This window comes from Mus pahari, chromosome 2 (assembly GCF_900095145.1).
Source record: "Mus pahari chromosome 2, PAHARI_EIJ_v1.1, whole genome shotgun sequence".
NCBI classification, from domain to species: Eukaryota; Metazoa; Chordata; class Mammalia; order Rodentia; family Muridae; genus Mus; species Mus pahari.
The window spans coordinates 49,480,799-49,493,727 of record NC_034591.1 but is presented as its reverse complement, the minus strand read 5'-3'; the positions used below and the strand labels follow the sequence as shown (position 1 = coordinate 49,493,727).

At 41.5% G+C, this 12,929-nt stretch overlaps 1 protein-coding gene across 3 annotated transcripts in view; it reads right to left on the bottom strand.

Moving 5' to 3' along the window:
* Strip2 (striatin interacting protein 2) overlaps positions 1 to 12,929 on the bottom strand; it is a 43,906-nt gene that overhangs the window by 11,749 nt on the left and 19,228 nt on the right. For 2 of the 3 annotated variants that reach the window (XM_021190396.1, XM_029535263.1), the window contains exons 14-18: positions 11,273 to 11,347; positions 10,361 to 10,458; positions 9,721 to 9,847; positions 7,039 to 7,139; positions 4,480 to 4,546 (exon numbers count right to left, since the gene is read on the bottom strand). In XM_021190396.1, the coding sequence (XP_021046055.1) occupies positions 4,480 to 4,546; positions 7,039 to 7,139; positions 9,721 to 9,847; positions 10,361 to 10,458; positions 11,273 to 11,347 (468 nt within the window). Of the gene's footprint in view, positions 1 to 1,807; positions 3,304 to 4,479; positions 4,547 to 7,038; positions 7,140 to 9,720; positions 9,848 to 10,360; positions 10,459 to 11,272; positions 11,348 to 12,929 lie in introns of those variants that run through there. The other variant, XM_021190398.1, reaches the window with a different exon arrangement.

Sequence of the window (12,929 nt, the reverse complement as noted above, 5' to 3'; positions counted from 1 at the left end):
GAGAGAGAGAGAGAGAGAGAGAGAGAGAGAGAGAGAGAGAGAGAGAGAGAGAGAGATATCAGAGGACAACTTGAAGAAGTAGTTCTCACTTCTACCACATGGGTGCTGGGACTGACCTCAGGTTGTCATGCTTGGCAACAAATGCCCTTATTTGCTGAGCCATCTCGCTGGCCCCCAACAACTGTTCTTTAAAGGATCAGAACTGGTTAAACAGTATCTGAAAGGAATCCTACACACCTTGATATTTCAGTACAATGATTACATCCTGAAAAGAAAACCCAACTAATAGAAATATTCTGGAACATCTAGAAGTACTTGGATTAGGAAGTTGTAAAACCTTTGATAAGGATTACTGAGAGGACTTGGTATATAAAATTCAAGTAAACTAAACACATTTTATGTCTTTTTTCAATAAAAATTAAGCCCAAATTTGAACAATTTTCTAATGATCCATCTTTTAAACATTAACTTACAAATTCCATCCTCTAGATCTAAAAAGAAATTCCAAACATTTCTTTGCAAATGGCTAGCCATGCAGATTCTGAGCCACTGCTAACTTTTCATGGCTTGTTAGAGGGCTTTGGCCATCCCTGTACTATTCCACCCATGTCCTCAATAGTGAAAGCTGACTCTGACTGTGGTGGTCCATGACTTCATCAACACGCCCTTGACCTTCTTCCTTCATCTTTAGTCTACAGGTGGGCCCCTCGAACACCCAAAATATGTTGTGATGTTAAATATTGTCAACTTTACAGGGTTTAGGTCACCTTGGAGACAAACCTCTGGGCACACCTGTGAGGGATTGTCAAGATTAGGTACTGAAGTGAGAAGACCCATTTTTAATGTGGGTGGCACCATTCCATAGAGTCCTGGACTAAATAAACAGGAGCAGTGAACTGACAGGTATTCCCCACTCTCTGCCTCCTGAAATGCAATTGAAGTGCAGCTGCCTCAAGTTTCCGCTGCCCTGACTTTCCTGCTATGAAATATGAGCCTCGATAAACCCACACAACAATCAGACAAGTAATATAGATACCTCCTTTGAATGTTGTGTTTCCAAAATTAGATCACAGGGGTCTTTGAGTTAGTTTTGCAGCAGTAGCAATAGGTTTACATGGAATTTTCCACATTTTTCTGTGAAAAGAGTTTCAGCCAGCCATGTGGCATTTGCCTACAATCCCAGCACTTGGGCAAGGGAGAAATGATTTTGAGTTTGAGGGCAGCTTGCAACATAGCAAATTCTAGGTGAGCCTTGCCTACACAAGTAAGGGCTATTTCAGTAACAAACAAGGAACAAAGGGAAGGAAGACGAGACATAACCTGTAGGATTTCTCTTTGGAATTAACAGGCCTCCAAAAATATGGACTGCAACTTTGCTCTCATTTCACTGGACTCTGAAGGAGTAACTTCTACATATTTTCATCAAACATACATAATATAAAGTCATTTTATGAATACTTGCAAATACATGTATGTTTGCTTATAAATGATAAATGTACTATTACAGTGATATGTTATAATACATATAGTATAAAAATGATGAATAAAAAAGATCCAATATCTGCCCAAGTATCAATGGTAGTGGTTCTGCTTAGCACGGACTTGGGTTTATATCCAATGCCACTGAAAAAGAAATTGTTTAATAAAATCCTACCATGAACATGCAAATTTAACTACATTTGAGTAGAACACATACACACATATATGTGACAGACTTATATACAACTATAAAGTTTGTTGATAATATTCCTATATAATTGATTATATACATTCTAGTTGCAGTAAAATATAAACAATGCTTATATATAGTTATAGGGGATATTTTTATTTGATTACTCATACTTTTCTGAGTATTTATTTTTCTCCCATAAGTATACCTATAATTTTGTAATCAGGAAAAAAGCTTGAAGTTTCTGAATGTGAATAACATATACTGAAGGCAGTATATATTTCTTGTGCTTGCAATTTGGTGAGCCTGAAAAGAGATAAATATTACTTGTTCTTTTCTGGCTACAGAAGTTATTAGTTTAGGTAAATCAATTATACTGAGAACCTATGTGGAATAAATCGCACTGGGCTAGGAAAGAAAAAGTCTGTGGTTACTAAACAAAACCACCAGATGCCACTATTGTTTCACTGAGAAGACTCAAATATTCACTAGGTCTTAACTAATACATGCTTTTGCCCTTTCCTGATAATAATAAAGTCTTAACAGAAGTCATAATCATATAAACAATTATGTGCTCATATCCCAAAAGATCAAACTGGAAGTGATGTGAAAGTAAACTTCCCATTAATTCCTATATAGGAGCTAATGGGGTTGGAATGGAGACAAGGTACACATTGTTATTAAGGAAAACAATTCAGGGGCAGGCAAGATGGCTCCATGGGTTAAGGCACTTGTTGCCAAGCCTGATGACCTCAGTTTGATCCCTGGAATCCCTGTGGTGGAAGGAAAGGACCAACTCCTGTAAGTTGTCCTCTGACTTTTGCACCTGTGCTGTAGCACACAGGCACTCAACATAATAAATAAATGAATAAATAAATAAATATTGATGTAACAAAACATTTTTAAAAATTAAAAAGTAATAGATTCAGGCCACAAAAGCTGAACTCATATCTTGAAATACTTATATCTTGAAGTACAACTTTTGTTTGTCTTGTTTTCAAGACAGGGTGTCTCTGTGTAGCCCTGGCTGTCCTGGAACTCACTCTGTAGACCAGGCTGGCCTGGAACTCAGAAATCCATCTGCCTCTGCCTCCCAAGTACTGGGATTAAAGGTGTGTGCCACTATGCCAGGCCAATAGTAGAATTTTAATGCTACTATGTACCACTGTTTATGGGTTAAAATATATTATTCCTTCCAAAATTTAATCTCAGAGACATCCTTTCCTACTTTATCTTTCCTACTTTATCTTATGTGTATGGATTTTGTCTACATATGTATTTTTTGTACCATGTGCACACAACAGTATTAGAGGACAGAAGGCATCAGATCTTCAGAAACTAGAATTACAGATGGCTGTAAGCTGCCATGTGGGTGCTCGGAACTGAAGCTGGGTCCTCTGGACTAGCAGACAGTGCACTTAACTACTGAGTCATCTCTCCAGGTCCAACTTTGCTATTTCCAATTATAAATTCTTAGCAGTTATCTTCTCCATCTATAAAATTGGGCAAGATGTGGTGGTACATGTCTTTTATTTTAGCACTAGGAAGACAGAGGCAGGCAGGTCTCTGTGAGTTCAAGGCCAAGCTGGTCTACATAGCAAGTTCTTGGACATCCAGGGCTATATAGAGAGACCCTGTCTCAAACAAAAGATAACAAACAAAATAGTAACGTTAACTTTATATGGCTTTTTACAGATGCAATACTAGCATGTTAATAATAAAGGTTAGATAAGTTTTTACATCTCCGTAAGAGTAAAACCTTCCAGTTTCCTTGGCTGCTCAGTAGCAAGAACGAGCTAGCTATGGTTTTTCAGGACATGGATCTTTTGACTCATGTCTAATTTAGGGTCTGTGACAAGTCAGTCCATCCACTGAGCACTTGCTTCTCATCTTTGACAGAGAAAGAAGTGAGTCAAATGGTTCTTGATGTGTCCCCCGCTTCAAATCCAGCTTCTGCGGGTTTATAAAACCTGCACTACAAGAGGAATTTTCTCTTTTTGCATAATATACTTTCCTGACCCAGCATTTTGTAGGTATTAAAGTTGGGGGACAAAGGGCTGTAGCACCCATGGGTGAGTAACATCATTAGTATTATTGAGGTCTTCAAAGTACTAAACATAGTGTTAGGCTTCAGGGATATAAAAATAGATGAGAGTACTCTCTCATCAGAGAATTTAGAATTGCGAAGGCTGGAGAAGGTATTATATATACTGCAACAGGATGAAAGTAGTATGTCCGAAGAGCTGTGCCAATATAGCTTAAAGTAGATAGATGCCTTATCATAAACATGATTTGGCCAGGCAGTTTCAGAAAATTCAGAATATTTCAGAGGAACTTTTCTGATTTGCCTAGGCCTGCTTCAGGATGAAGATCTTCCTGGGCAAGGAATTTTCCAAGATACATACTTCTGGGCTTGATATCTAACATAAAAATGAGAAGCAAATTGCCTACAGCACAACTTAATACAAAGAAGATGGATTGTGTGTGTGTGACACACATCAGAACATCAGAAGAGACTCTCTGGCTAATTAGCATAGATATTGTGTTTCAGTCTCATTATCTGTCTAAATTCCCTCTCCTCTTCAGTGTTTTCCACTGACTCTCCTCTCCTCTTTAAGATGCTAGGCTCAGCTTTTCCAAACCCTTCAGCAGCTTTAAACCCTTGCCAACCTCTGTGCTCTTGCCAATATGCCTTCATTGATCTGAGACTCCCAAACCATGGCATCATGGGGCCAGAGAAGACATGAAAAAGCAAATGCCAGCCTCTGCCATTAGCCAATTTCAAAGGCCACAAATCCCCATCTGCTTACCAGACTCTCGGTAGTAAGCTCTGGCAAATCCTGGATGGTGCAGCACGGGTAATCCAGCACTGAAATGCTGCAAGATGCAGAGATAAGGACAAGCTTTAGGTAAATGGCAACAGCTGGAACTGCCCACTTCTGAAAAGGGCAGGAGTTATTCCTCCCCTGCAGACTTATGTTTCTCAGATTGCTTCATGCCCTTCGCTGAAATTGAGGGCACCCGTGCTGGGCAACTCCACCCTCATCTCCTCAGCCACAGAGGAATCATGGAGTTCTTTCAGGTTGGTCCTATCTGGTACATGCAAAAAAAGTTAAAGCAGAAAGACAGACCTGTTCCTTCTTAGCTCTCTTGGGTTCTTTAGGGAATATGTAAACTTAGGTTCATTTGCCTCTGCATTTAAGTCTGTATGTGAATATAAAAGTATTCCCAGAGATGCTGCCCAAACACACTCCATTAAATAATCTGTGGTTATGAAGATGAAAAGAAGATCTCTTGGCTTTTCTCCTGATCCTTCTGAAAGCCAGGAACTCCGGGGGTAACTTCCAATGCCACCCTCGAGGAAGTTCGAAGCACAGGGCTGCTTCTTATAGCATTGCTGATCAAACAGTAGCTCAAGAATGATATATAATAATGTTTGTCACCAAACAGTGGGAACTGCAAGAAAGCTACAAGCTCTTCAGTGAGCCAAGGGAATCAGGCTTGGGTCAGGAAGGAAATAAAGCACACATAGCAATAGGAACACAGTCACTCAATAAGTGGCTGGTTTTGTTTCCTTATCCCTTTACGAGTACAATGCAGAATTTGGGCTAGCTAATGTCTAATGTTCCTTCTATTTCTAATGCTCAATGAAATTTCAACACTGTGGTGGTTTGACTAGGTCGGTCTGCCTGTAGGTCAGCATGCTGCCCACCATGATAAAGAACTAAACCTCTGAAACTGGCGGCCAGCTCCAATGAAATGCTTTTCTTTAGAAGAGTTTCCTTGGTCATGGTGTCTCTTCACAGCAATGAAAGCCTACTTTTTTGATTCAGGGACTCTCACTAAACATGGAGCTCAATAATTTGGCTATGCTAGATGGCCAGTGAGCGCCAAGATTCTGTCTGTCTCCACCTCCCTAGTGCTGGATTTATAGATGTATACTGCCACACCCAACTTTTTATATGAGTTACAGGGCTCAGAACTCACATCCTCATGTTTGTGTGGCCCTTTATTGGTGGATCCATCTTTGTTCACAATCGTGAGCAAACCATTTCACTTTTCTGTGAATTTATCTGACTTTATCTCCTAACTGGTAAGATGAGAACAAAACTGGTACTATCTCTTAGCACTGCCAATATTAACTGGAATTATTGATGTAAAAATATATTTTGAGTGCCTGACAAATACAGAAGTGGATGCTCACAATCATCCATTGGACTGATCACAGGGTCCTCAATGAAGGAGCTAGAGAAAGTACCCAAGGAGCTGAAGGGGACTGAAGCCCCATAGGAGGAACAACAATATGAACTAACCAGTACCCCCAGAGCTCCCACAGACTACCAGTCAAAGAAAACATATGGTGGGACTCATGGCTCTAGCTGCATACATAGCAGAGGATGGCCTAGTCGGTCATCAATGGGAGGAGAGGCCCTTGGTCCTGTGAAGGTTCTATGCCCCAGTGTAGGAGACTGCTTGGCCCAGGAAGCAGGAGTGGGTGGGTTGGGGAGCAGGGGGCGGGGTGGGGGGGNAGGGGATTTTCAGAGGGGAAACTAGGAAAGGGGATAACATTTGAAATGTAAATAAAGAAAATATCTAATAAAAAATAAAAAAAATAAGCTTGCTTCTGAGCAAAGAGCGAGTGAAGTCTGCACCCTGCAAAGATTCTTATATTTAAAAATACTAGCAAAAGCATGTCTTTGTCTCTAAAATGATAATAGAAACATCAACTAATCTATAAAATTATGGAAGCTGCATTTACATGCAGTCACAGTCTGCAAAATTTTAATTTTGCTGCAACTTTTAATTTTAATTGCAACTTTTGTTCCTTCCTGGCTGCCCCCAATAAATAAAGACCATCTAGCCTTCAAAAAAAATCATATTTTGGGCCAGCAAGATAGCTCAGCTCCTAATGCTAACACAGACAGCCTGAGTTTCATTCCCAGGACACATAGGTGAAGAAGAGAACCTATTTCTGCAAGTTGTCCTCTGACCTCCACACCCATGCTTTGACGGGTGTGTACCTACGAAAATAAAAATTTAAAAAGTAACAAATTTAAAAGCTCTAAGAAAGGAGGGACTAGGGCTGGAGAGATGGCTCAATGGTTAAGTGCACTGACTGCTCTCCAAGAGGTCCTGAGTTCAATTCCTAGTAACCACATGGTGGCTTACAACCATCTGTAATGGGATCTGATGCCCTCTTCTGGTATGTATCAGAAGACAGTTACAGTGTACTCACATAAACAAACAAACAAATCTTTAAAAGAAAAAGAAAGGAGGGACTAGTGATACAAGAAGAAATCAAAGGTGCAGAGATGAAGGAACTTTCTCTTATCTAAAGTACTCCCTTGAAATCTGTCCAGAGTCCATACCTGTTTTTGGCAGTGATGTAGGACAGGATGTTTTGATTGAAGAACTTCAGGATCAAGGGGATGCAGTTGGCAAACACTAAATGTTGTGATACATATTCAAACTGAATTAAAAGATCAAAGCAGAAAAGTTTGCTTATTTGGGGGAAGATATGAAGCATGTATTTAAAAAAAAAGACACGAAAGCACAAATATAAATCCACTCATTAGAATATCTACTGTCTATTGTTTTATCAGTCTGTCAGTCTCTGAAATGGGGAAACTCATATTCAGCCAGCCTATCTTATAGACTATCTTATAATCTGCAGTGGGTGCTACAAGCTTTTGATCAAAAACACAGTAAACATACAAGAAAGAAAAAAAAAACCAACAAACATACTCTAAAAAAAAAAAAAATAGCAAGAACTGCTGTGACTTTTTTTCCTAAGTCCAGTGGGAAAGAAAGGCTCCCTGAGAGAGCTGGTTTCCATACCCAAGGTCTGGGTCGTAATGTCTCAGCTGTGACTGATATAGCAGGGACAGGTGCAGCTAACTCTTGGCAACTGCTGGCATCAGTCAAGCTGGAGACAGCACATAGTAACCACTGGAATGTGGTGTCAGTACTCTGTCCAGTATGTGGCCTTATTTCTAATACTTAGAATATCAATGTATCAGTGAATGAATGAACAAGAGCCTCTTCAGCCAATCCAGGATGTCTTTGATGAGATAAATACCAGTACTTGGGCTTCTATTTGGCTCTCTTAAGTCCATATGGGGTTCATGTCCAGGAAGACCTACTGGGGTAAGTGGCAATAAAAACAAAGGTATAGAGTTAGTCACCCTGGATTTCATTTATGATGCACGGAGGAACACCAGAAACAAAGGATGCCTCCAAATCTGAGCCTAAGCAGGCTGGGACAGTACAGAAATAAGGTAGAAAGGCAGAGGTTTAAACAGTAACTCTGTGTCATCTGCCAGAAGTAGCCATGGCAGAAGGGTAAGCTGCTTTCTGTTCCTGAATATGTGGATAGAGGTGGGGGTCAGCTTATGTCGTAACTACTTCTCTCTCCTGCTTGGCATTTCCTCCCTGGAAGCCACCCAAAAGTATTTTCCAAGTTCTAGATAAAGGAGCTAGTACATACCTACTGCTGAAAGTGAGAAGTTTTAAGAATCTGAACTCTGTTCAGGCTTTGTCTGGACTTACCCACACTGACACACACTGTGGCCAGGCCATTCAGGATATCTGTCAGTCTGGCTAAAGACCTATCTATTGCCCAGCAAGAGAAACACTGGGAGACACATCCTAGTGGAACGGTGAGCAACGTCTCCTCACCAGTCTGCTCCTTCTAATCCCGATGCTGCTTAGCAAGCACAGGATAAAGTCACAGTCACAGCCCGTGCTGACCTTCCCTAAATATGACTCTTTCTTTTATCAGGCTTTGTTCTGAGTGTTTAGTTGGAAAATGGGGTCAGGCCTCTGGGCAGGAATGAGAAGGGCTCCATATTCCCACGCTCTCTCTAAAGGAGAAGCTTCTATTCGCTTGTTGGCATCTTGTCCTTGTACCTTGGTAATGCCTACAGGCCCAAGGCAAACAATGCCTTTGTGGGAAAGCAAAGCAAAGTCTTGACTTTAACCCTGATCTCCCCACTTATAAACCAGAGGTAAGCCAGAGTGCTCAGGAGGCAGAGGTAGGAAGAGCTCTGTGAGTTTGAGGCCAGCCTAGTCTACATAATGAGTTCCAGTACAGCTACACAGTGAGACTCTGCCTCAAAACCAAACCAAACCAACGATGATAATGAAAGAAAAAATTATCCAAAAATGCCACCAGTTCCCTCTCCCCTGCACTTAAAAAAACAAAACAACAACAACAACAACAAAAAACAAAAAACAAAAAACCAAACCAAACCAAAACAAAACAAAAAACCAGGGATAAAAAGCTCATAAAAGCTTTGTTGGATGTCAAGCATATTATAGGTATTTCATAATCATGTGTTATCAGATATACGATCCCTGCTGATCCCTGTGGCTTTACATATCAGCCGATCATCTCTATCACTCACTCTGAGCAGAACTCCAGCAACATTTAATTAGTTTCCAAAAGTTCTCTGCTCTTTCTCCTCTGAGCTTTCACATATTGGGTTTTCTGCTTGAGTTGGATTTTATCTTCCCTGATAAGTCCCATTTCCTGGCTAACATCTGTTTCTCTGAGACTTAGGTTAAAAGTCACCTCTTCTCTACCTCAAGTTGGATTAGGTATTTCAACAGTGCCTATCTGTATCACACCGCTCTACAAGAGGGCATTTATGGATCTGTTACAAGACTGTGTGGCTTGTAAGAGTCTGACCTGTGTCTCATTTAGAATTAGATCTGATTCAGAATAGGGCTTCACATACAGACAAGTATGGCCAATATGCCTAGGCACCTTTCTTGAATGGTTGAATTGATTCTAACTAGCTAGGAGTATTCTTAAGAATCCCTAGCCAGACCTGGAGCTAACTTATAAAAAATACAGACTTTTGCATCTTTCTAGGATGGCTCCCCACATCCCACTCCATATCCCACCATACACTCATGCCACAAGTAGCTGGACTCTCTCATTCAGGACAAAGGCCAAGTAAAACACACAGCAGTACAAGGCTTCCTATGTGGCCCCTATGGTATGAGGAATACTTGGAGCTTGTAATGTAGTGTTCCTAACTGCTCACCTGGTAGATATGGTTGAGTTTGAAGTGTTTGAGAAGTAGAAGGAGCAGGGCAGAGATACTCTTTACAATGATCTCCTTGTGTCTGTTCACGTCAATGCCTAGTTTCATGCTCTGGAGAACAGTTACGCTACAAGGGAAAGAGGAAGCATTAGTAGAAAGGTAGGGATGGATGGAGGCCTACAGATGAAAGACCCAAGTAGTTGGGTTAGATAGTAGTTGGGCTACACACACACACACACACACACACACATCTATATCTATAGTCAGAATATATATAGTCAGAATTTAGGAAACCTGAACTTCTCTGCTAGGGAAATCTCTGAAGTTCCCATTTAGGAATCTATCCAGGAAAAAGCTTTCATGATCTTTTTGTTAATGTGTCCTGTCTCTGGCAAACTCATCCACTGGTGCTGTCTACTCATGTATCTGGCAGCTACTCATATCAGCACTGAGGTTTTCTGTTGGACCCTAGTTCTGAGTTCCATAGAGCTCAGTAGGTAGAAGGCCCTGCAGGAGACAGGAGGTACATTCAGAAAAGGAGACTTCTCTTCAGACAACTCTTGTTACCACAGTGTGGTGGGACAGGGGGCCTGAAGACGAGACACTAGTGTCCAGCAGATGCCCCAGTGGAAGCACTCACGGCATCTCTTCGGGCAGGACATCTGCCAGGATATTGATAGAGTCTGTCTTAGCCTTGGAGGTGGGAGCTGCAGCCAGCAGAATCTTAAGCAGTGCAATCTGGGAGAGAGAAAAAGAGGAAAGCCACCCTTGTCTATCCCACTCTGTGATAATAGTGGTTCTTTCAAACTTCTCTAGCCCAAATGAAAAGTATTTCTTTATTTTTTTAATTTTTAACTTTTTATATTTATTTTTTTTTATGTATATGAGTACATTGTAGCTGTCTTCAGACATATCAGAAAAGGGCATCAGATTCCATTACAGATGGTTGTGAGCCACCATGTGGTTGCTGGCAATTGAACTCAGGACCTCTGGAAGAACAGTCAGTATTCCTAACTGCTGAGCCATCTCTCCAGCCCATGAAAAGTATTTCAAAGCCTTTATCTAAGATCTTCCTTGAGTGACTAAGCTTTGCCAGCATATAGTAATGCAAACAGGTATTTATCTTGAGGCCTGTCTGTGAGGTCAAGGGAGAAGGCCAAAGCAAACTTCTAAGCTGTTTTGCTTCAGGGTTGCTCCCAAAGTGAACACAGAAAGGACAAACTGGGAGAGGCAAAGCAGAGAACTAACTGGGTGATATAAGCCCAACATTCTTCCTTCCTCTTCTTCCTCTGACCCCAACAGCATCTTCACCATTCCTATCTAGAGGCTACCAAAGACACGGCAGACAACAGTAAAACTCATGATGGTGGTGATTAGCTAGTAGAAATGGCTCTGACACATCATCTGTAGGTAGATCTTACTTTATTATGCACCCCAGGCTCCAGGAGAAAGGCTAGGGAGAATGGCACCTGCAGAGGAGCCACAAGGAAAGTTCAGAATTCCAAGTTCCTTTTGGTAGCAAAGGGCAGCTCTGGCCTAGCCAGCTCCTTACCATGTACTGGGGGAGGCTGTACAGCATGCCCTGGTAGAGGATTTCACTCGGGGTTTCTGGTACCACCTCTTCTCCCTAGGGAAGAAAACACAGTTGACCTAGGCTACTGTTCAGGTTACTAAACGTTACATCTTGGTTGCTGAGGGGTGGCATGAACTGAGAGGTCTGCTCTGGGAGTCAGCCCTGGTGTGCTATCTTATGTGGGATAATGATTCACTATATGGTTTTGGATGAGTGACCATTCCTCTTTAGGCTTCAGTTTTTTTCTTTGAGCTGGTTTAGCTGATCTCTGCTGTCTTTTTCCAGTCTCAATAATTGATGAGACTGGTTTTCCCAGTATCTGAAATTAATCAGACTCTTTCCATGACACATGCTCAATCAGGAGTCAGAACTCCATCCAGAAAATGGCTTACTTAGACCACTGCTTTGGTGTACACACACACACACACACACACACACACACACACACACACACACACACACACACAAAATATACATGGGTAACTCATTATCAGAGAAAAAAAGATGAGGAAGCTTTTAAAAAGCAAGGAAGCTTTTAAAGGGTTGGAAACTAATCTTCACCCTTTCTCCAGTATCCTTGTTATCATCATGTCCTTCTTCCTAAGTGCCCCATCTATACCTCTGTCTTCTTCATGACCCTAATGAATCCCTTTATCACAATGGGAGACACAGGGTCTCGGATGCTCAAAAGGCAGCCCAGGCCTCACTGAAATCTTCGACCAGTGCAGTCTTTTTTCCCTCAGGGTGAGAGTCACTGCGACAAGACTTGGAGGGAAGGAGGAATAACTGTGTCCATGGATACGAGCCTGACCAGGCATTCAAAAGAACCTGGTGATCTTATCACGTGTGCCTTTCTACTCCCCCAAAGCCTTACTACTTTCTCTCTCTTCAACCAATCTCCTCACCCAAGAGCCCCTCAGGTTGCTGACTCTGCCCCACACAAAGACAGAGTAATTAGAACAACATAGTACATCTTTGGAATACCAGATCTGCCAGTCTTTGCTTGCCTTTTGACATGCAAGACAACATCTTGTGCTTAGAAGATAAACCAAGTTTCTACTTGGGCCTGGGGTCTACAATCTTTAAGATGTATTTTTATTATTTTAACTATGCACAGGTATGTGCATATGGGTATATGAATATGAGTGCAGGGCTGGCGAGACGGCTCAGCAGTTAAGAGAACTGACTGGTCTTCCGAGGGTCCTGAGTTCAATTCTCAGCAACCACATGGTGGCTCACAACCATCTGTAATGAGATCTGACACGCTTCTCTGGTGCATCTGAAGACAGCTACAGTGTACTTATGTATAATAATAAATAAATCTTTAGGCTGGAGCGAGCAGGGACTGAGTGAGCCGGGGAGGGGGAGGGGTGGGGGGCAGGGGAAGTGACCAGAGCAAGCAGAGGTCCTAAATTCAATTCCCAACAACCACATAAAGGCTCGCAACCTATAGCTACAGTATACTCATATACATAAAACAAATAAATAAATCTTTAAAAAAATACGAATAAAAAAAAGAATACGGGGCTGGCGAGATGGCTCAGTGGTTAAGAGCACCAACTGCTCTTCCAAAGGTCCTGAGTTCAAATCCCAGTCAACCATATGGTGGTTCACAACCATCCGTAACGAAATCTGA